The 22,489-nt window shown below is 51.8% G+C and overlaps 6 protein-coding genes across 6 annotated transcripts; 2 read left to right on the top strand and 4 right to left on the bottom strand.

Annotated features, from left to right (window-relative positions):
* Positions 1-19: 19 nt before the first annotated feature.
* Positions 20-3,083, bottom strand: SCP_0510470 (predicted protein; the record flags this gene model as incomplete). Its single annotated transcript, XM_027759100.1, has 11 exons — positions 20-182; positions 255-435; positions 505-512; positions 575-676; positions 729-745; positions 812-1,758; positions 1,806-1,853; positions 1,901-1,978; positions 2,043-2,360; positions 2,414-2,473; positions 2,525-3,083. The coding sequence occupies 11 exons, from the start codon at positions 3,081-3,083 to the stop codon at positions 20-22; spliced, it is 2,481 nt and encodes an 826-aa protein (XP_027614901.1).
* Positions 3,084-9,493: 6,410 nt separating this feature from the next.
* On the bottom strand, positions 9,494-10,048 carry SCP_0510480 (hypothetical protein; the record flags this gene model as incomplete). Its single annotated transcript, XM_027759101.1, has 1 exon — positions 9,494-10,048. One exon carries the CDS (start codon positions 10,046-10,048, stop codon positions 9,494-9,496), a length of 555 nt encoding a protein of 184 aa, XP_027614902.1.
* Positions 10,049-10,724: 676 nt separating this feature from the next.
* On the top strand, positions 10,725-11,486 carry SCP_0510490 (hypothetical protein; the record flags this gene model as incomplete). Its single annotated transcript, XM_027759102.1, has 1 exon — positions 10,725-11,486. The coding sequence occupies one exon, from the start codon at positions 10,725-10,727 to the stop codon at positions 11,484-11,486; it is 762 nt and encodes a 253-aa protein (XP_027614903.1).
* A 4,678-nt stretch (positions 11,487-16,164) lies between these two features.
* On the top strand, positions 16,165-16,383 carry SCP_0510500 (hypothetical protein; the record flags this gene model as incomplete). The annotated part of the gene is made up of 1 exon (XM_027759103.1): positions 16,165-16,383. One exon carries the CDS (start codon positions 16,165-16,167, stop codon positions 16,381-16,383), a length of 219 nt encoding a protein of 72 aa, XP_027614904.1.
* A 613-nt stretch (positions 16,384-16,996) lies between these two features.
* Positions 16,997-17,252, bottom strand: SCP_0510510 (hypothetical protein; the record flags this gene model as incomplete). Its single annotated transcript, XM_027759104.1, has 2 exons — positions 16,997-17,164; positions 17,217-17,252. 2 exons carry the CDS (start codon positions 17,250-17,252, stop codon positions 16,997-16,999), a joined length of 204 nt encoding a protein of 67 aa, XP_027614905.1.
* Positions 17,253-17,282: 30 nt separating this feature from the next.
* SCP_0510520 (hypothetical protein) lies at positions 17,283-21,592 on the bottom strand (the record flags this gene model as incomplete). The annotated part of the gene is made up of 12 exons (XM_027759105.1): positions 17,283-17,501; positions 17,550-17,705; positions 18,036-18,220; positions 18,272-18,996; positions 19,044-19,155; positions 19,205-19,396; positions 19,449-19,499; positions 19,596-19,840; positions 19,893-20,038; positions 20,092-20,406; positions 20,462-21,280; positions 21,329-21,592. The coding sequence occupies 12 exons, from the start codon at positions 21,590-21,592 to the stop codon at positions 17,283-17,285; spliced, it is 3,429 nt and encodes a 1,142-aa protein (XP_027614906.1).
* Between the last annotated feature and the right edge of the window lie 897 nt (positions 21,593-22,489).

Consider the following 22,489-nt stretch of genomic DNA (forward strand, 5'->3'; position numbering starts at 1 on the left):
GCGCACATCCGACATACGATCACCACCACCCCACAGCCGCTGCCTCATTCAGCAACACAGTCGCGTATGAGTCCTCGAGATCATGACCCTCAATCAGCGCTGCATTCTCAAAATCGTCGATGAACCCTGCGCAGTCGCCGAGATGAATCGGCAGGGTCCACGTCGCGGCGACCGCCTTGTACCTGCAAATCCATCCCACCAGACACCTGTCAGCAATCGACAGTCCGGGAAAACGTGACACTGGTCGAACGCACCCGTCCCACTTTACGAGCCACAAAAACTCCGCCGGCGGCTCGTCATTCGTCACCCCGTGCGGCTTGCGCCCAATGATCCGCTCAACGAAGTACTCGTGCGTCTCCTCCGCCTGACCCTTGTGGTCGCAGTCGGGACGGCCGCAGCCCGGGTTACGGATGTCCATCCCGTGGCGCCGTACGCCTGTTAATTGCGAGAAGGAATAGATTAGGACGGGAAGTCAGTGATAATATAGAAGACGCGGAGACGTACGTTGCTGCCTGTGAGATGTCAGCGCGTTGAGTATGCGACTTACAAAGCAAAGAAGGCGTAGATGACACACCGAGATGATTCGCATGGCGGACAATGAAAACTTGCATCAGGATCGAGGCGGGGGTCGCCCGCCGCGAGCCCGACACACCCAAAATGATACCATGCATCGCAACTGTATTGTCCAAGTCAGCATGAAACCTGCCTCCGCAGAAAGTCCAACGTACTTATCGCATTGCACGAACTGTCAGCGACAGGTACCAAGCACCGAATGAGCACATCACAAAAACCGAGACAAACAGCCACTCACCTCACGCTGCATCTCCCCATTCCGCGCCTTCTCCGGCCACCTACACGGCGGCGTCTCTCCCTCAGGTTCAAGTGCCCTCCCATCCGCCATAGCTGCACTTGGAACCGCACGGCCACCTGCACGCGGAGCACCCGTCGAGTGCCTCGGCGGCCGACCCCGCCGCTTGGTCTGTTCCACCTTGACGCTCTCCAGGGCATCGCCGTCGGTCTTGCGCCTCTTGCGTGGCCTCTCCGCGGGCGGTTTCTTAAGGGTGCTGCCGCTCTTTCCGCGGCGCTTCGCGCGGCCATGCGTTGGTGGTGGCTCAATGATCTGGATCTCAGGCGAGTCATCACGCTCGGGAGGCTGGGATTCAGGAGGCGGTATAGAGGCAAGCTGGATGGACGGCGAGGAGACACTGGCTGGAGCGGAGCTGGACGGCTGGGACCCAGCCAAGGAGGAGAGGCTAGATAGAGAGGAAAGCGTGGAGAGCGCGGGAGAAGGGGGCATCGATTTGAGGTTGCGCGGGAGCGGAAGCCGAAGGCGGGGGGAGGACGACGGTGCGAGTGTCTTTGATAAGGAGGACGGGGTGCCTCGTGCAGCGGTCGACCCAGCGGCGACGGTCGAGCTGCTCACCGCAGATACTGTAGAGGAACGCGAGGGTGCGTCCAACGTGCTGACGGGAGCGGGCGAGGTTAATGCGGACGCGGAAGGGGAGGCGCTGCTCAGCACGCTCTTGGAGCTTGCGGACGAGGGCGCATGCGTGATGACTGGTAGTGCAATGGGCGTTGCGACGCCTTCTGATTGCGGGGAGCCGTCAATTGGATTGAACAGCCCTAGTTCGTCCGGGTCAGGGTCGGACGAGTCGGCCTCTCGCTGAGCTGCAGACGTCCCCTCTTCCTTCCTGTCGTCATCTTCAATGGCCCGATGCTCGGGGAGCGCACCGGATGACACCGGCAAATTTTCTGCTTCTGCAGACATTGTCAGCTGGAGATCGTGCTGATCTGTGTGAACTCACTCAGCCGTGGTGTATTGTTGCTGTCAGCACTGGGTGATGCGGTGTCCGCTTTAAAAACGCGTGAGCACAAGAAATTGACACCCAGGACGACTCACAGCTTTCTGTCCATGCGGCAGGTGCCATGGGTTCAGAGGCAAAGGGAGAGGAAGGAAAACGCGTCTGTACTGGGACAGCTAAGGCACATATAGCGACTCTCTCGGTTAGCTCACCATTGGTATTGAGGGGTGGACGTGTTACCTTTCCCGAACGCGGCCAAGTCCATGTGGACATATGAGAGTGATCGGGATCGGGAGTCTCTTTGCGGGAAGCCTACATCGGTGTCGACGTGCACAGCGCTGTGCGCATGGACTGCTGTATCTGAGTAAAGCGGCCTGAGCGCATCGACTTCTGCGTTGGCCTTGCCTGGTGTGAGTGCATCAGTGGACGCGTCGATCATCGCGGCGCATGCATCGATTGAGGCATGCATGAATCTAACGACCGGGGCATCTACGCCTGTGTCAATATACGTCTTCTCGGCGTTCGGAAGATGGGGATCGATGCCCTTGTCGACAAGATCTGCCATATTTTCCGTCAGCAAGCGGGCAGGCGCGCAGAGTATGTATAGTTACCTCGTGCCACGAGGTGTGGACTCGTGTTGACGGCCTTGTCTATGCGATCAGAGACTGCCGCTGTTCGATAACATCATGAAACCACGGAAATATAGAGGAAAGGGGACGCACGAGGGGCTTGCGGGTCAACAGTCTTTTCCAGGAGCTCCTGCAGAGCATACTCGAGGCGTTGGAGGCGGTCCTTAACGGACACGTCTGGCTGCGGCTCCGACACGCCTCCAATGAGCCCGTCGAGCTTCTGCACGCGACCCAGGACGCTCTGCACGGCCTTGATCTGGAGGATGTGAGACCGCTCGATCCACTGGGCAAGCTGAGAGGTCTCGGAGCGGGCTCGCTCCTCGGCAGCTGCGATATTGTCGAGGACTGTCTTAATGGACCCCTCGACGTGCTCGAATCGTTCGTAGGTGTGGTCGTGAAGCTTCGCGAGCGCCTGGGTCAGCGCTGGGAGGACATAGGCAGAGCTTGGTTGACTCTGATGCTGGTGCTGGTGCTGCATGGCGGGCAGTGCAGCAGTGTTCGAATGCGGGATGGCATACGATGTGTAGCTAGGTTGGGCTTGTTGGACGACATGGGCGGTGGGCGACCCCACTCTATGGTCTTGGACGTGATACATAGGGACTCCACTGAGACGCGACGGGGCGTGGCCGGTGTGCTCCTGAGACGGCTGCATTGCCCACCGTGTCGCGTTAGATATCTCTGCAAAGTATACGAGGTTGGGATAAGCGTCGATCGGTGAGATATCTGCAATGTGTCGGAGGCGTTACCCGTGGATTAGATTGGCACCGCACCCCTGGCGGTCCCGCTGTTGGACCTGCCTGCGCCGACCTCTACGTGGTCCAAGGGACTAGTACAGACAGTCAATAATTGTCGGAAGACTCTTAGCGCCCATACGATGTCACGATTTTGTCACAATTTCATTGAATACCCCTGAGTTACAAACTTCGTTGCCTTTTAAGGCCATTATAAGGTTTTGTCCCGAAGAAAAATGCCCAAAAATGGTTAAAATGGTATTCGATGGCAATGTGACCAAAAAGTGACAGTCACAATACATTACATTCTCATTGAGTACCATTTAAACCATTTTTGGGCATTTTTCTTCGGGACAAAACCTTATAATGGCCTTAAACGAAATTTGTAACTCAGGGGTATTCAATGAAATTGTGACAAAATTGTGACATCATATGGGCGCTAAGAGTTTTTCCGACAATTTACTAGTACCTCCCTCGGGAGGGAAGCAAACGGGCGTAGGAGACCTTAGGTGTACATTCTACACGCTGAAAATAAAACAAAGGCAGGAGTGGAGTTCTGTTCTGATACACCTCCCCCGTCTTTCGAACATCCCCCTGGTTACCCATTCCCCCTACCGTCCTTGTATGGCGCTCTCACTGAGCTGCGGCCACCATACATCAGGAAAACCTTAACTTTACTTATGGGGACTTATCTGTCTTATTCAAGTAATCAACATGTTCAAGTGTGTAAGCTGATCTCGATACTTGATCGGCTTGGCCGGTGGCTTGACTGGTGGCTTGACTAGCTTGAAATAGCTTGAAGCTTGATTTGTTGTTGCTTAATTGGCTTGAAGGTATGCAAATCACAACCATACTGGTGTCAATAAGAACAACAAGTATATTAAGTACAGTAAGTACATGCAAAATGCGGCAATAACATCCATTGCAATATGAGTGGTGTCATCCATCATCTCCGCAAGCAGTAAGAGCCAACCAAGATGTCTGCTATGCAGACAGTGCACCCGCAGTGATGAATGCAGGCATGGATAAGGAGGCAAGATGTGTCAGTGAGGTGAGCATGCAAGAGACCTTGGCAGAAAGAATAGACAAAGAATGCACCTGGGCAGACGTGATCCTCATTTCAGCACATGAGTTGATGGGGAATGTTTCTTTGCACGGAACATCGAGGCCTGGATGGAGAGGTCACTAGGTTGAGCAGTGCCCATGCAGGCGAGGGAAGATGGGTCGTGGGCAATAGAGTCATTGACCTTGCTGAATGGCGAGTGAAGGAGTCGGTCAGGAGGTGAGTGCAGCTGCGTGAATGCTGATGGTGAAACTGAGGGTAATTGCCTGCAGGATAATCTCCTATGCGAGATCAATCCCCTGTCAGAGTCATGAGTTGATCATCTGAAGGGTGCATGCATTGCACCAGACCTCATCACTGCACACTCACACAGTCAGATGGCAGTTGCAATTGCCGTGATTGAGCCCATTGGGGCATGGATGAATAGTCACAGGAGAGAGGTATACCTAGAGGGAGATGTCAGCGATATAGGGGACCCCCAGCACTGTGCCAGCCCACTTATTGCACGAAAAATGTAACTGGGAGCTCCTCACCTGGAAGTTCAGAAATGTCCCACTGACGAGAGTGCCTTCTGCTGATGATGGTGCAAAGTGAGAAGAGAGGGGAATGTTGCACTGCACAGATGTGTCATGAGTTCAATATTATTCTCATACTCTCCATGCTTGTCCACTGCACTGTGCTGAGATCTGCAAGCTCTCCGGATGTCTTGTGTGCTTGCCCTGCAAGTATGCATAGTTCCAATCTTGAGATCGTGTCATGGCAGCGTCAAGTGAAGGTGAGAAAGTAGATAACAGGGCACAGAGAGAAATCAAGGAGAAAGAAGGCAGGCTCGCACCACGCCAGCAGGACTCATTGGATTTCAAACATCTGAGTCACATGACCACATGATGTATGTACAGAGTTGTACTCAGAGACACATTGCTTGACGTGCTTGAGACCTTGAGATAAGTGTCAGCTTAGAGTGCTAAATTGTCTTGTTCTGGCAGCTCAGCATCATCATTGCTTAGCACACTTATTGAAAGTATATTAAATCCTGCCAAGTAATCAGTCAAAGAAATATCGGACAATTTATTAACTTTTTGGGCTTGCCGCCTTGGATAAGTGATCTAAGATAATCAAAGTGGATTATCGCACTTACCTGACAGTGAGAGATAAATAAGATGGTGCACAGAGCAATGAGTGTGTTAGGAGATGGGGAGCAGGGAGGATGAGGTGAGGGAGGACAAGTCACAACTTTCCAAAGTGGCTGCCTCAAGGGAATTTTTCTGGCAGTTCCAGAAAAATTCCCTGGAGAGCACTCACTCATGTCTTTGCTCAGTCTCTTTGAGGCTGACCTGCGGATTCTCATCGACTTGCAAATTATCTCTATTCTATCTAAGCTTGACCTGGCTGCCTCTCTGGAGCCTTTTAGTCATCTAGTGGCATATCTGTCTCCTTTGCTGATGCCAATGCTGATGCCCACTTGTGCTAGATCTCATCCTCAAATGATAGGAAAGGGCAAGCTCTTTGCCAAACAATCTAATGGCGATACACTTCAGTTCACTTAGTGTCCTTGTTCTGCTTAACTCCTCTACTGACTTATGTTACTTACCAAGTATATACATTAGTTGACTTATTGGACTTGACATGCCTGCTCAATTGCCTTATCTGATGGCTTAATGTCATAATCACTATTTCTACTTACTAATATAGACTAAGTAGAGCCAAGAAAGGCCTCAAAATATTGTTTAAGGCTTGGTTCCCTTATCGGAGTTGACCCCTTAGATAAGATGCTTAAGCCGATCAAAGTAAATTTAAGGTTTTTCTGATGTACCGCTGGCCCCATCAGGCCCTCCGTACCCGGAGACTCCAATATGTATACCCCATATCACACCTGGCCTCCATACCTGTACACGACATACACCACCCCTTCTACCACCACCCTCAACCTCAATTATGACCTAGAATAACACAATGATATCCACTGCTGACCCCAGTCCCCGCCCCTCCCGACAACAGGCCACGTCACCCATCATGTCCTGTTCAGGCAACAGGCTTATATAAACACTGATACGTGGCGACACTACTCTTAATCCAACAGCAATATATAGGCGTCCCCTAACCCCACCTGGACAATAGTCTACCTAACCCCCATAGCAGTTACATAGATCTAATACCCAACGATATCACCCACATACTATCACTACCAAAATTGCACGTTGCACCAACCTCTATGCAACCACACTGTAGGCCAAATGAGCCTTCCCTACCTAGAGACTCTCCTAACACCTAAATACCCCTATTAAAATCATCACACCATCCCGATTCTGCCCCGAGCATGCCATGAGCTCACCGAGCCCGACCCGAACATACCCGCCCTGATGTCGCCTCGAACCACATATAGTAATTCATCCAACATAAAACGAAAAAACCCTAACCCTAAAAAGAACTACTCTCACCATTAACCAAATCCGACTCAACTCTTGCATCCGCCACAATGCACTCTCAGATCAAGAGAAGCTACCACACTATCACATCAGAGAAATTGTTAACCCCCAAAAAGGACCTCATGACTGACACCGGCTAATTAAATGCTCAAGCCGAAATGATACACACAAACGCCCAAATGTAAAAATCACCGCCATCTGACACCCACCATGAACAGACATCTCATACCTGAACCCTGGCTTCCTACCTTTCACTTCTCCCCCCCATTAAAATCGGTTACAACCAAGACCTGCCACCATGTTCTCCCCATACTGTCTGCTGCAGACAAATCACACATTAGTCTTCCCCACCCCTCGGACCTCTCGCCTGATGGCAAAATTGAAGAGCAGATTATTTTCTGCCCACCCCTCCTTGAAACCTTCTCTGAATGCATGACCATTTACATTCACCATCCCCTTAAAAAACCTACCTCAAACCGTCCCTGATGTGCTGCACGACCCACTCGCCTACCCCTCGCCATTGGACACCATGTCTGAGTTGGAACATATGGCCATGGCATCGTAACACACATACTCCACATTGGCCGCAACCAAGTACATTTTAAGATCCTCGAGACTACACGACTGGCATCAACCCAAGGCAACTAGACGTAGTATAGGTACACATATAACCCTCCACCTACAAACACTTCTCCCAACCCTCCGCAGCTCCATGTTCCCTCGTAGAAATTATGATAACTTTGATCACCTGCTGCACGTGACCCATGATCACATGCAACCGCGTGACCAACTCGCAGTACTGCCCGCTCCGCAAACCCCCACCCTCTCACCTCATCTCAGGAAGTTGGCCCTCTCCCTTAAACCATGGAACCCAATGTCCACCAAGTACGCATGCACGCTCCGCTCCAATAACACACACGTAAAACAAACCGACGCTTTACACTACCCTAAGTGCCAGCCCCGAAACCTCTGTCATCCCAAATCCATGCCCGCTGCAATGAATAGACCACGCCTATTAACCGGGTACGTCCCACTCTATGCTTCACCCACCAGGGCCCCAAAAAACAACCTCACCACCAACAAACCGATACACGACCAAAACCGACCACCGAAAACAACACACCACATCAAACTGTGCACACGCGCCGAATGTTGCCCCTGCACATAGAACCTATGGCATGCCAACATGAAACACACGCACCCCGTATAATGGTAACAGAACACGAACAACCCCTCCTCTCCCTAGTAAGCCATCCCACCCACAAAAAGAGTCAATATTACTCACAAGGCCCTTTCCTATGCCCCAACACACCTAAACCTCGAACCAACGCATGAGCGGTCGACCGTACCCCCCCGACAACTAAGCAAATACATGAATCCCAAACCAATCATATCACGCTGACAGCGGGAACCTTGACGTCGGATACGCACCATCAGATGTGAACCAGCACCCCCGCTCTGACCGCATGAACCCAAAACTGAATAAGCTGCCAAAAAGAAACTGCACCTACCACAACTCAACCAAACTGAGGACACCCTAGACACATCACCAACGACAAGGTATGCAAACACTGCCCCACAACCCGCCCTAATCCCGGCCAAATAACTGCCCAAACACTGTTAAAAAGACCAGAAAAACTATGTCTCCCTTACCATAAATCTCACACTCCTTCAATGTGATCCCCTCAATGGCACGTCCAACAGTATGCCCGCCCAACCATGGTGCACCCACTCTCAATCCAATGCCAAACCCCTTGGAGAATCGGCTGCGGCCAAAAAGAAAGGCTCCTCCAAGAGCAAAAAAGGTACACCTCCCCCTCTCCTCTTGCTCAATTCACACCCTAATCGACCAACACAGGGAAGGAGTCTACAGTCAAGTAGTGCAAAGCAAGGGTATGGATAACCCTCAAGGGTCAAGGGTAAGGGTATTAAAGGGTAAGGGTAGGGGTATGGATTTTCAAACCCTTGTACCCTTGAAGGGTATCATGACCTATAGTATATATGATGCAGACAGTAACTACAGGGTGAATATAAAGTATGTACAGTCTGAGTACAACTTAAATCATATTTATAGAAGCTTTAAAGAGAAAAGAAGACTGGTACAAACCTCAGACTTAATATATATAATGTCATTTCCTCAAATAAGGGCAAAGATTGAGGGGTATACCCTCAGGGTTTGGTACCCTTACCCATACCCTTACCCCTGGTCAAGGGTATGTATCCTTGGAGGGTAAGGGTAGGGGTATGCCTCAAAGTACCCAGGGGTATACTCTTGCTCTGCACTAGTCAAGACTGAAACCAGTGCTGTTGCGGCCGCCCAGGTAGCTCCAGAACCTCCTCTCATCCCAAGCCTGCCCGCCGTACTCAGCATACTGAATGCCACGATCGCGGCCCCACCGGCGACTCCCCAAGTCAATGCTACCAGACAACCCATTCCCTTGGCACCCCAAACAATTCGCATCAGACCCATGCTAACCGCATTCACCTCTGTGCGCATCACCTGGGCTAGATCACACATGTCCCCCATTATGACCTCCCCCGGTCTTCCTCTTGCCACAATCGCAGAGGACACCGGTGAAGTCACGGTCGCAGCTGCAGCAAAAAAAGAGGCACCTGCCACCGAAGTCGACCCACAGGTCAAACTTACCCCCAGTGAACTAAACCAGTCTTTGCTCTGGTCTTGGTCCATATTCTCAGTGTCAGCATGGATGTGGGGGAAACCATGAGGGGGACACGGTGTGATGTGCAAGGCGTTACCACATGCCGACCTAGGGACAAGAGGAGCGAAGTTCGCTATCTGCCCAAGCTGCTGTAGGAGCATATCTGTTAACTTGTCTGCTGCTCACTGCGGTGCACATAGAGTGGGGGAGCCAGAAGGAATAGATGAGAGTGAGGAGCTGGGTGGCCCCATGGCACCCAAGGGCGGGCGAGCAAGTGACAGAAGGCGTGAGATGCAGCCTAGATCCGTGAAGGGGTGGCGGGTGATCACGTTCGACCTTCCGGTAGCAGCAGTTCTAACAGTGGTGCTGGGAGCAGGGTGCATAGTTGTCTGCATTTCGTTTGAGGGTTCCGGGGATAGCGGGAAAGGGGTACTTGGGCGAAGATTTTCGACACGTGCAGCAAGGGGATCTTCATTCTCCACATCGGAGGTGGGTTCGCAAGGGCGCTTTATGGACGAGCGGGGCAGGACAAAGGGGTCTGCATACATATCGTCATCGTCGCTCGCATCATCATTGGTGCCATGACTGGTAACGTCGGATCCACCGTCGTCATCACTAGCCTCTGAGGCCGCGGTCGTGGTGTCATGTGGGGGTTTAGGGTGTGTTATGATGTGTATGGGGGGGTGGACATCCCTCCACGAAGGGGAGTTCTCCATACATTTTCCAGTAGAGTTCATCCTCGTCCATCTCACACCGCCTTCTTCACATGCACCATCATCGTCATTTTTGGAATGGGAGCGGCAAACATCGCGATGCAACTGGTAGTGCAGAGCAGGGGTATACCTCTGGGTACTTTGAGGCATACCCCTACCCTTACCCTCCAAGGGTACATACCCTTGACCAGGGGTAAGGGTATGGGTAAGGGTACCAAACCCTGAGGGTATACCCCTCAATCTTTGCCCTTATTTGAGGAAATGACATTATATATATTAAGTCTGAGGTTTGTACCAGTTTTCTTGTCTCTTTAAAGCTTGCATAAACATGATTTAAGTTGTACTCAGACTGTACATCTATATTCACCCTGTAGTTACTGTCTACATCATATATACTATAGGTAGTGATACCCTCCAAGGGTACAAGGGTTTGAAAATCCATACCCCTACCCTTACCCTTTGATACCCTTACCCTTGACCCTTGAGGGTTATCCATACCCTTGCTCTGCACTAGCAACCAGCAGCGATCACGAACATCACCTCTATTGCCCAATTTTACGGTTCCCCTAACCCACGTGTTGGCACTCTCACCCCGGCCTCTCCCCTCACCAGCAACCCCAACCTAGCACCACTGGGTTTCCTTCTCTACCAGATCTCGGATGAGATGAAGCACTGAATGCTCGACCAATTTTGCATCTCAATGCTCAGCCTTACCATCTTTGTCTATGACCTCGCTTGGGAACTCCCCCGCTACATCTGTGCTTTCTCAGGCTTCATGACGATGGATGAATCCGAACTCCTCGACATAATGGACATGCATCTCCGTGAAGACGAATCCATTGAGATGCTACTAGATATCATCAGCCACGATGAGAATGGTGCCGCGCGCGGGGAAGAAATCCTCCAGTCCCTGGAGATATCTATTCTTGACCTACACAGCACCGGCGGTTTCCCCGCACCAGCAGTCAATGTATATATGACCCCGCCAAACAATGAGCTCAGCAACTGGCTCAAGTGGCGTGACTTCGTCTTTCGTAAGGTCTACTCCACGACCTTCTCTGGCTGCAGCATCAGCCACCCAGGCTTCAAATGCACTGGCTGCCATGATGTGGACCACCCTCGTGGCCTGTGCCCTTTCAAGCACATCCCTGGATGGCTGGGACCTGTCCTTGCGAACAGCGGAAACGGCAGAGGTCCCGGCCCTGCCCCCAGCCCAGGCGGTGCCCCCATCGGCCTCAAAAGGCCTGACTATAATAAATTCCTCCAGTCTAACGTGCGCAGCCATGGTCGCAGAAGCCACGGTCACCTTGGCACATGGCTCCACCCCAGGAAATCATACATAAGTCATATAGTAATCCGCGTCTCACGCGCCCCACACATCCAGTCATTACCTATATTTACTTATCACCCACGATCCTTACAACGACGCCACCATGACATACCCACCCTCTCCTCGCAGTAGCTACTTCATGTACACCGCTGAGGACTTATACCCAGGAATATCATGCCTTGTCACACATGCTTTGACCCTACTAACAAACCTTTAACCCCGCGCCGTTCACATGTTGTGGCATGTACATGATGCATCCGCCTTCCACTATACGACCCAAATACAGTGACCATCTCGATGGGACAGGAAAGTCGTCATAGCTCCCACTGTACCCTAGGTACCGCAAAAATGGTGACCTATTTAGGCCCTGACATTCCATGCCGAGAGGCTCAAGTTCTGCCTGAACTGTGCTTTCCTCCGCACCCAAGAAGACCCCTAGTATGGCTCTGATATAGTCACCTGTAGTGCCCGGGTATGGTGTTCCTCCTGGGATGATTGTTGTATCCCCAGGCTTGTACTGCAATGACTACCCACACACAAACCCCCACCCCTTCAGTTGAAAGTAACAGTCATGGTATGCGCCTCCACCAGCCCAGAGGAGACTACTCTTCCCCCGTCAGAAATGTCCCTGAGAATGGGCCAGTGGAGATCGGTGGCGGGGACTGCGTCTTCCCTTCTGAACCCCCTCATCCTGCGACAAACATCGCAACCACAATAAACGCCACATCAGGTGCCACCCACACCTGGGCAAAAAAGAATCATAAGAAAAAATCCAAAAAAAGAAATGATAAAAACACAAAAGCCTCCCTATGCATTGCCTCGCTAAACATCCATGGCAGGGGCTCCTCCACCCCAGATGCACTGACCAACAAATGGTCGGCCATAAACCAGCTACTCAGAGAAAGAAAAATTGGTGTCCTCGCTGTTCAAGAGACACACCTTGATGATGAACACACTGAACGTCTACACCCAATGTTCAGAAAGTGCTTACTCATCCTGTCCTCCCCATCCCCTAATGCAACTAGTGCACAAGAACTTGCCTTCGTGCTAAACAAGGAAATCACTAACACCGATGATGCCCATGTCACTGAAATCATACCTGGACGCGCTCTCCTCCTCACCCTACAATGTTCGGAAAGTGCTTACTCATCCTCTCCTCCCCATTCCCTAATGCAACCAGTGCATAAGGAGTCGCCTTCATGCTAAACAAGGAAATCACTAACACCGATGACGCCCACGTCACCAAAATCATATCTGAATGCGCTCTCCTCCTCACCCTACCCTGGCACTCTACCCTCACTGTATGCATACTAGCGGTCTACGCCCCAAACTCGGCAACCGACAATGAAACCTTCTGGCGACAAATAAACCAAAAATGGAATGACCTCCACCTCCCCAACCCAGACGTCATGCTAAGTGATTTCAACATTGTCGAAGATGCTATAAATAGATTACCCTGCCACTCCGACGTGCCGGCCGCTGTAGCCACCCTCACCGACCTTCAAACTTGCTTCCATCAGTCCGACGGCTGGAGGACCACCTTTGCAGACTCAAAGGCCTTCTCCCACCTGCAAAGCGGTCCCGGAAGCTGCTCATGCATTGACCGGATCTACGCGTCAGAACAAGTTGTGAGTATCGCGATCGACTGGCACATTGAAGAAACAGGAGTCACCACTGATCATAAAATAGTCTCCATGAAGCTCATCGATCAAAAGGCGCCCTTCATAGGACCAGAAAGATGGACCATACCTCTATTCCTCCTCCACAACAGTAAGTTTGCAGCCAGTGATGTCAGTTATTGAGGATAATCTTTAGTGCCAATAAGCACAGAAAAAGGATTAACTTCCCCCTAACTAAGCAGTCCATATGGATAATCTCAAACTGGAGGATCATCTTTTTTGGATTATCTTAGAAGAATTTTAAAGATAATCCTAAGGATTATCCAAAGGATTATCTGAGTTTAAAAGATATTTTTTAACTTGCCACCAGCCAGGGTTAAACCCTCAACCTCAAGAGATGGTCACATGATCACCCGACACTGGACACTTTAGTCACTACACCATATGTGCTTGCAAATTTACACTCATATGTAATATATATAAGAGATTTTGCTAAAGGAACTTAGGCAAATTTTGTCTACATGAGCATGACTGAGTGGAACACAAGGCAAAGCTTTGTTTATAATAACATCTTTATTACATACTTTATAATTCAATCACATTGTTATCTCATCTTCATCAAAAAGACTGTGATTATCAATTTCAAGTTCAGAGAATGAATCTTTAACAGTATCTATAAGATGAACAGTAGTTTAGAATATATGCAAAATTAATGTATAGGTATTGTACTATAAACAACAGTATAGACTGTATGAAATGCCACTATAACATTCTTTGTCTTGTGTTCCACTCAGTCATGCTCATGTAGACAAAATTTGCCTAAGTTCCTTTAGCAAAATCTCTTATATATATTACATATGAGTGTAAATTTGCAAGCACATATGGTGTAGTGGCTAAAGTGTCCAGTGTCGGGTGATCATGTGACCATCTCTTGAGGTTGAGGGTTTAACCCTGGCTGGTGGCAAGTTAAAAAATATCTTTTAAACTCAGATAATCCTTTGGATAATCCTTAGGATTATCTTTAAAATTCTTCTAAGATAATCCAAAAAAGATGATCCTCCAGTTTGAGATTATCCATATGGACTGCTTAGTTAGGAGGAAGTTAATCCTTTTTCTGTGCTTATTGGCACTAAAGATTATCCTCAATAACTGACAATGATGTTGCAGCTGAGTGCAATATCCTTGGACGCAAACTCTGCCAAAACATACAGGACAGCCTGTTAACCCGATCCCCATCCTATAACCCCCAAACACTGTTTAAAGCCTTCAAAGATGCCATCCTTATCTTCGCAAGAAAACGTGCTAAAGTAGCCATCCCAACGCTACAACAAAGAATCGACACTCTTCGAATACACCTCGACCTCATGCTAAATACAGAAGACATTGCCAAAAACACTGAACTTCAGCTCTGTGTGCAGCCCATTCAGTCATGTTTGTGAACTGGACTCCCATTTACCCTGACATTGTCATGAACTGGACAGCCAGCGGACGTCGGCCCATCGGTCTGTGTAAGGAGCTGTCAGCGATCGGCTCATGGCGATGAAGGGAATGCTGGAGCGATGGGCCCACCGCCATAGGAGTATTTCTGAGCGATTGGCCCACCACCATGATGCAACTATTATACAGGCATGGGCCCACTGCCGCGGTGATAGTTCTGAGCGATGGGCCCACCGCCATAGGTGTATTTTTGAGCGATCGGCCCACTGCCACGGGGCTATTATACAGCCATCGGCCCACCGCCATAGGTAGTGTTCTGAGTGATCGGCCCACCGCCACGGGGCTATTACACAGCCATTGGCCCACCGCCATAGGTAGTGTTCTGAGCAATCGGCCCACCGCCACTAGGGCTATTATACAGCCATTGGCCCACCGCCATAGGTAGTGTTCTGAGCGATCGGCCCACCGCCATAGGTAGTGTTCTAAGCGATCGGCCCACCGCCATAGGGATATTTCTGAGCGATCAGCCCACCGCCACGGGGCTATTGTACAGCCATTGGCCCACCGCCATTGGAGCTGTTCTGAGCCATCGGCCGACTGCCATAGGTAGTGTTCTGAGCGATCGGCCCATCGCCATGGTGCTATTATACAGCCATCGGCCCACCGCCACCGTGGTAGTACTGAGCGATGGGCCGACCACCATAGGTAGTGTTCTGAGTGATCGGCCCACCGCCACTGGGGCTATTATAGAGCCGTCGGCCCACCGCCATATGTAGTGTTCTGAGCGATCGGCCTACCGCCATAGGTATATTTCTGAGTGATCGGCCCACCGCCACGGGGCTATTATACAGCCATCGGCCCACCGCCATAGGTAGTGTTCTGAGCGGTGGGCCGACCGCCATAGGTAGTGTTCTGAGCGATCGGCCCACCGCCATAGGTAGTCTTCTGAGCGATCGGCCCACCGCCATAGGTAGTGTTCTGAGCGATCGGCCCACCACCACGGTGCTATTATACAGCCATCGGCCCACCACCATAGGTAGTGTTCTGAGCGGTGGGCCGACCGCCATAGGCAGTGTTCTGAGCGATCGGCCTACCGCCATAGGTATATTTCTGAGCAATCGGCCCACTGCCACCGTGCTATTATACAGCCATCGGCCCACCGCCATAGGTAGTGTTCTGAGCGATGGGCCGACCACCATAGGTAGTGTTCTGAGTGATCGGCCCACCACCATAGGTAGTCTTCTGAGCGATGGGCCGACCACCATAGGTAGTGTTCTGAGCGATCGGCCCACCACCATAGGTAGTGTTCTGAGCGATCGGCCCACCGTCATAGGTATATTTCTGAGCAATCAGCCCACCGCCACAGTGCTATTATACAGCCATTGGCACAACCCCATAGGTAGGGTTCTGAGCGATGGGCCGACCTCCATAGGTAGTGTTCTGAGCGATCGGCCCACCACCACGGGGCTATTACACAGCCATCGGCCCACCACCATAGGTATATTTCTGAGCCCATAAGCATGGGTCGCCTGAAATATCTGACTAGCCTGGGCATAGCTGAGTTATTTGCCTTGCCCTAGGTTGTCAACTGGGCTCATATCGTGTCCGTGTCGTCTTGGTGAAGCATGGGTGGGTGAAGGAACATACCAGATGATTTGTCAGGGAGTAGCATAGGTGGATGTATGAAACATGGAGATTGGTCGGGGGGAAGCATGGGCGGATGTATGAAACGTGGAGATTGGTCAGGGGGAAGCATGGGCGAATGCCACACCTGGTTGCCCGAGCCAAGAAGTAGACCATACGAAGTGAATGGATTGTACCCGAAGTCAACCGAAGAGCACGAAGTAGACGAGGATGCGGACGTGTGCAAATCAGCGTACGAGCTGAAGGACACCACAGAAGAAGGGGGCTCCGACGCCGAGTCGTTGCTCATGCGGCACCTCTTGCTCAGACCTATCGGCCCACCGCCATAGGTGTAGTTCTCAGCGATCAGTCAACCACCATGGGCATATTTTTCAGTGATTGATCCACCACCTAACAGGGCAATGATGGAGCTACCGCCGGCCAATAATTTCCACGTAATCCACCGATCATTCCCTCCAATTCTGGTTAGCTCACTATCAGCTCTCCTTGCAGTATCACACTCTCTCCCACTGTGGGAAGGGTTGGCGAACTGTGGCGAATATCCTTCACCATCTGAACATGGAGTTCAGAATGACTTCGCCAAACTCTCCCAATTGGCATCGGCATTTCGAGACATGCATCAGATACAATTTGGGATGTGCCCTTCTGGGTAGAGTATGTGGAGACGAATGGCGGTCCTTTCCACCGTGAGTAGGGTTGGTGAACTGTGGTGGATATCACTCGCCATCTGAACATGCAGTCCAGAATGACTTCGCCAAACTCTCCCATGTGGCATTGGCTTTCGAGCCATGCATCAGATACCATTGGGGATGTGCCCTCCTGAGGAGAGTATGTGGCTACTATGTTTCGCCTTACCACACCAGGTACATTGCCCAGGTTCAAAGACATGACAACCTTATATTCGACACACTACAGCACGAACGGACGCCTGGCATTGGGCGATTACATTCCTAACTCACGCAGCTGCCGCGTCGCCTCCTGCAGCTCTTCCAGCACCACATCCAGGTTCTGATCTGTCCTCTCGTGCAACCAACTAGTGAGGTTCGCGACGCGAACATGCAGCTGTTCAAGCTGCACCAGTGTAGACTCGGAGACGGTGTACACCTTCTCCTACGTTCTCCAGGTTCAGCAAGACTGTAAGGTGCTGGAACGTACCACTCACCCAGGGATCACCAAGTTTGTACCACCAGGCCTCCATAGGGCTCCCCGCTGGCCCAACCTGACGATCTCATTTCCACCAGTAGTCGGGTGAATCCTCGAGTAGGTTCTTAGGACGAGGAACGAGGGTGGTGGGGCGTGGAATCGCCTTGACGTCAATGCTGATGGGGCGCAGAACTTCGCGATTGAAAGTGCAGACGGTGAGGACACTGGCGATAACTCCGCCATGGTCAATATGGTCAGCATGACCCGCCAATGCGAGGTCGCCACAGATACCCCTGACGGCGAACTGCACAGGACTCAGCAGGGTCAGGGGATATCAGCAAGAAAGGCGTACCATCTCCCGGTGCAAGCCTTCCTCCCAACGGACCTTGGTGAAGTGATCTGGGTCAGGCTCCAGTGCCAGAACAGCTTCTTGGATCCTCCAAGTGTAGACTTCCAACTGCAACCTCCCTCTGGAGAACAGGCAGGGGCGCGCATCTGATGTTGAAGACTGGGCAGACATGATGGTGAGTGGATGAGCCGAGGTTGATATCTGATCGACCTTATCTGATGTCTGATGTCATGCGATTGGAGAGCACATGCCGAGATGAAGCCCTCAGGTGAGGATGGAGGTCACTTCGCCAAATGTGATATTGGTGAGTAGGAATTACATACATGAGGATCACTACATCGATATAGCAAACATGAATATGCGTACACCCCAGTGAACCCTGACTCAAAGCACATTTTCATCGCCCGCCCTTTCGTCCTCAATGTCCAGGGTGAGGATGTGGCTGAAGGCGTCAGTGGCGTGGCTGGCGAAGGTCCACCACATACTCACTTGCCTGGCGGCATAGCAAACATGACCCCGCCAGGAAGGATCCGTCATCTCGAGCCAGTGAGCCCATCGTTCCACATTCCACTTGAAGGTGGCTATGGTCCAGGCCATTTCCGAGTGGACCAAGACACGCTCCTCCCTCCATCTCTCATATCGAGCTCTGGCATGCAGCCAATTCACTCTATAGACTGGAGGGTAAATTAGCAGGAGGCCTAGAGATCGATCGGACAATTACAAACACTCGTCCATCCATTCTGATGAACCTCGATCTCCAGCGACATCCATGGTCCAGAACCAAGCCAGGTTGACGTTCCTGAGCCCGGAGGTGCTAGCCTCGATGACAGCAGTCTTCACGTGCAGATCCTTCTTATCCAAAGGGCGATAGAGGGCCAAGTCTTCATCGGTGGCGCCCAAGTGCATAATGGCGCGTTGGTTGGCGGAATAGAGCCTGGCGCATGCCAAGACGGTCTGATCGGCAGCATGAACCTCCGCCTGTGCACGGGTCATGGTTCCGACGCTGTTGGCGAGACGAACCCTCTTGCGGTAGAGGTAAGACTTCAGTCCAAGCGCCATGCAAAGCTCGTGGAGGATGTCATTCATCAGGCCTTTGCGCAACTCCAACTCTTGGGCCACCAGGGTCTGGAGCCCGTTGGCGATGGCGGCCACGAATCCGATCTGCGAAGGTAAATTCAAGGAAGCTTGCTCGGGTGGAATCGCATCCTCGCCATACTCAGCGTCCTCCGGGTGTATTTGAAAAGGATTCTCATCCAAGGAATCCCAGAGCGCACCATCGTCACGATCTTCCATGGCGGGAACGTCCTCCAACCTTCCCATGAACTTCTCAGAGCGACGTTGGAATGTGAGAATGCTGACTTCGAGGTGCTGACGGCACTCGAGAGTCTTGAGGTCCTCCGCCATGCTCGGATTTTGACCCGCCTTGCGGATATCATTCGCAAGCTTAAGCCTGAAGGCCGTCAGAGCTGTATTTTTGTAAAGACGAGGCAAACTCACTGTCCTTCTTGAATTTTGAGGCCAGTCGACAACCATCCGGCGGTGCCCTTCTCCAAGCCCTTGGCGGACTCCTCGCCCGCCAGTCTGAGTTGGGTGAGGTCTTTACCCGGGGCTTGCATTCACGTCAACTACATGCCACACGACGATGGAAGGATACTCACCCTTCCTGAGCTGGACATCAAAGGTGTCCATAATCTTCGGATCATTTTGGCGAGCCTCCATAGCGTCGTCGTACTCCTTCTGCCATGCCTCAAGGACCTCCTCATCTGTGGATGCAGATAAAGCTTCAAAGGACTCCTTGCTTCTTGGGAAGCCCAGGAGCACGCATTTCCACTTTGTCATCAAGGTTGGCACTGTAGGCAGCATAAGGCAGGTGGCAAATAGGGAAGGAGGAACCAGGCTCACCCATGCGAGTCGTCTTCTTCCAGTTGGAGTCATTCATGTGATCGTCAAGGACTTCTTGGCGGTGAGCTCAGGTCATGCCCCTGGTACTGCCTGAGACCTCATTTGTAGGCGCCCACAGGGTCTTGATGACCTCGCCATCGACCATACCAGCGCCAACTATAAAGTTGGGCGAGAACCGTTGGAAGCAGCAATCTTGGTGTCCGTGCACATGAAACAAGCTGATGCCTTGGTCTATCTTGAGCTCGAAGGGCATCCTCAGATAGGCGCTGTGGCGGAAACGTTTGCGGACATGGACGCCATACTGGCACATGATGTCATACATGACGAGGATGAGGGTGATACCGGTGAGGGTCAGGAGTGCATTGCTGAGAGAGTAATCCATATTCATTTGTCTGCAGAGGGTGCGTCAGTGAGAATGAATCATGACAAGAGACATATGCGAACCTTTCTCCCTTCTGGAAATCGACGACAGTATGAGGGACGAAGAAACCATGTCTGGCGCAAGCAGTGGCCCCGATTCCTGTGGCGTCGAGGTTGGCGCGATCCACATTGGCCTGATTGACAGCGCGGTGCTCATGACAAGTGGAGCGCTGGTGGGCTTAGGAGTCAAGGGCGGAAGAAGAACGTGCAGCCAGACACGCACCTGATGGGACTCCATGGCCACCACCAGATGAGCCTTGTAATCCTCTTGGCCGACATCCTCCTCGGGGTGCTTCATCTTCATGTGCTCTGCACTGAAATTGCCATCCATGACAAAGCCGCGTTTGAACTTCCACTGCACTGGATCCACTTGCCAATCAAAAGGCAGGTTGAGCCCAGGCTGGGGACAGGTGGGACAAAAGATGGCGAGGCCACCCTTCTCCACAGGACGGAGGGCATCGTGTGAGAAGCCGTGCCACTTGCGATATTTGAGTTGGCGCCATTGGCAGGACACCCACATCAGCTCACGATAACGGTCCTGGCGAGGAACTGGCATGAACGGTTGGGCCATGGGAATGCATGTGAACACTTACAGGAATGGTGCCAGGGAAGGCATTGCTCGTGACCCGTTTGAGCTTGCTGTAGTAGTTCAATGCCGCCGTCTTGCACTCTTTGTTCTCCAGAAGGAAATCGTCGAGGACGGTGAATGTGAAGGCAGTATGGGGATCCTTGACGGTACCAGGGTAAAGTCCCATTTGAAGAAGCTGCATGTCACGCTCCACTGCCATCTCACACTGGCACCAGTCAACGCCGATATGGTGAACGCCAGAGATGTCGACAATGACTATGATCCGATTCCCGTAACTGTCACGGCGAGGTGGCCGGGAGAGCACCGGTGGCACATCTTCCTCCCAAGTGGGATCGGGAGCATCGTCGGTTTGCCTTGCTTCACCGTCAAGGGTGCCTGCCAGAGGTGCAAAGTTGAATGGGACCTCGCCATCATCTGAGACCTCGCCATCATGTGCATTTAGGTCTTCATTGGAGGCATTCCAGAAATCGGACCCCGGGGCCACCACCGGCGCAGGGTTGTTATGTGCTGTGAAGGTGCCCAGAGGGCAGGGATCTCCGCCATGCCCCAAATGGATGCAGACGCCAACCCGATACAGTGATGCCGGCTCAAAATACTGACCCTGCCAATGCTCTATCTGATGGAAAGGAGCACGCTGATGGCCGTTATGACAGCAGTCGGTACAGGTGAGCGGTCTGCCCATACAGTCCAGGCATCGCCACCGTCCCTCGCCAACCTTGCATTCCACACAGTTTCTGGGCTCAGGCGGGGCTTCCATCTCGACAATGGCATGAAGATAGTCATCACGGTGGGGTATCCAGTCCCTCATGAAGTCATTCTGGGTCTATCGCGCATGGTCAGACTGTCAGATGGTCATGGCGGGAGTGCCCACCTTTGTCTTCCGAGCCGCCGGATCCAGCTGAATCGGCACACCTATGTTGCCCAGGACGTCGCCATCATCCAAGTTAAACAAGGAGCCTGAAGCTGGAGCCTTCGATGGACTTTTGGAAGGCGATGGCACGTTTGAACCCATGGGCATGGGCAAAGGTACGTCCACATAGCGTACTCCTCTAGTGGTCTGCTTAGCTACCTTGGTCACAAACTCAACCTCGTCATCCAGGTCTACAACGAGCCTGCTTTTGTTGCATCTGCTCATGGTTCAGGTCAGTGGGGAGTCATATTGCAAACTCATCGATGAGCATTGTGTCCCTATCGCACAACACGTGCAAATCACACACGGTCTTGCTGCCCACCAGACTACTCATCAAGGTGGTTAAGAATGGCTGCAATGCCTGGGCCTTATCACCTCGTGGTCTCTTTAGGCACCATATCAGCGTTATGCAGATAAGGATGCCATGTTGGCGAGAGGTCCGCCAATTGTATGTCGCTCTCAGTGCTAACTTTGCCTTGACTCGGAGTAGCATAATGTTCAAAAGGGAAACGTGCACTTGCACTGCGCGCTCGCCAATGCTGCCGCCATCTGCCCCACTAGCACTCACAACTTCTCGACCGAACACATTTCGCCACCATCTCCGCCAACTTCGAGGTCCGCCAACCATACGCTGCCATCAGTGATAACTACACCTTGAGCTGAACACTGTCGAGATGTGAAATGCACACTCGTACCGCGCGCTCGCCAACCTTCAGCTAGGATTCAGAAATTCGTGACTCCATACATTTCGCCATCACCTCCGCCAACTTTGTCCCGCCAATGAAGCTGCCATCGACAGTCTCCATCCCCTGCATAGTGTTCTCGTCTCCATCAGTCTTTGGCATGATGTCCCTCTAATAAGCGAGCCAGTTAGGACCTGTTCTGAGTTAGGAATGCAGACTCGGTGATGAACTGTGCACATGCCAATGTGTGAGGCGTAATATGAAGCTTGCATCCAGTGGGGCGCCGGAATGCCTAGCCTGTTCTGGACACCCTCTCGCATGAAGTATGCATAGACGAGCCTTTCGCCATCTGCTCGAGTGACGCCATGACAAATCGCCTTTCCACAGAAGACTATGACAGTTCCAGGACTATAATCAATGGCGACACGCATGGCGGGGA

This window comes from Sparassis crispa (assembly GCF_003851025.1).
Source record: "Sparassis crispa DNA, contig_000004F, whole genome shotgun sequence".
Lineage (NCBI taxonomy): Eukaryota > Fungi > Basidiomycota > Agaricomycetes > Polyporales > Sparassidaceae > Sparassis > Sparassis crispa.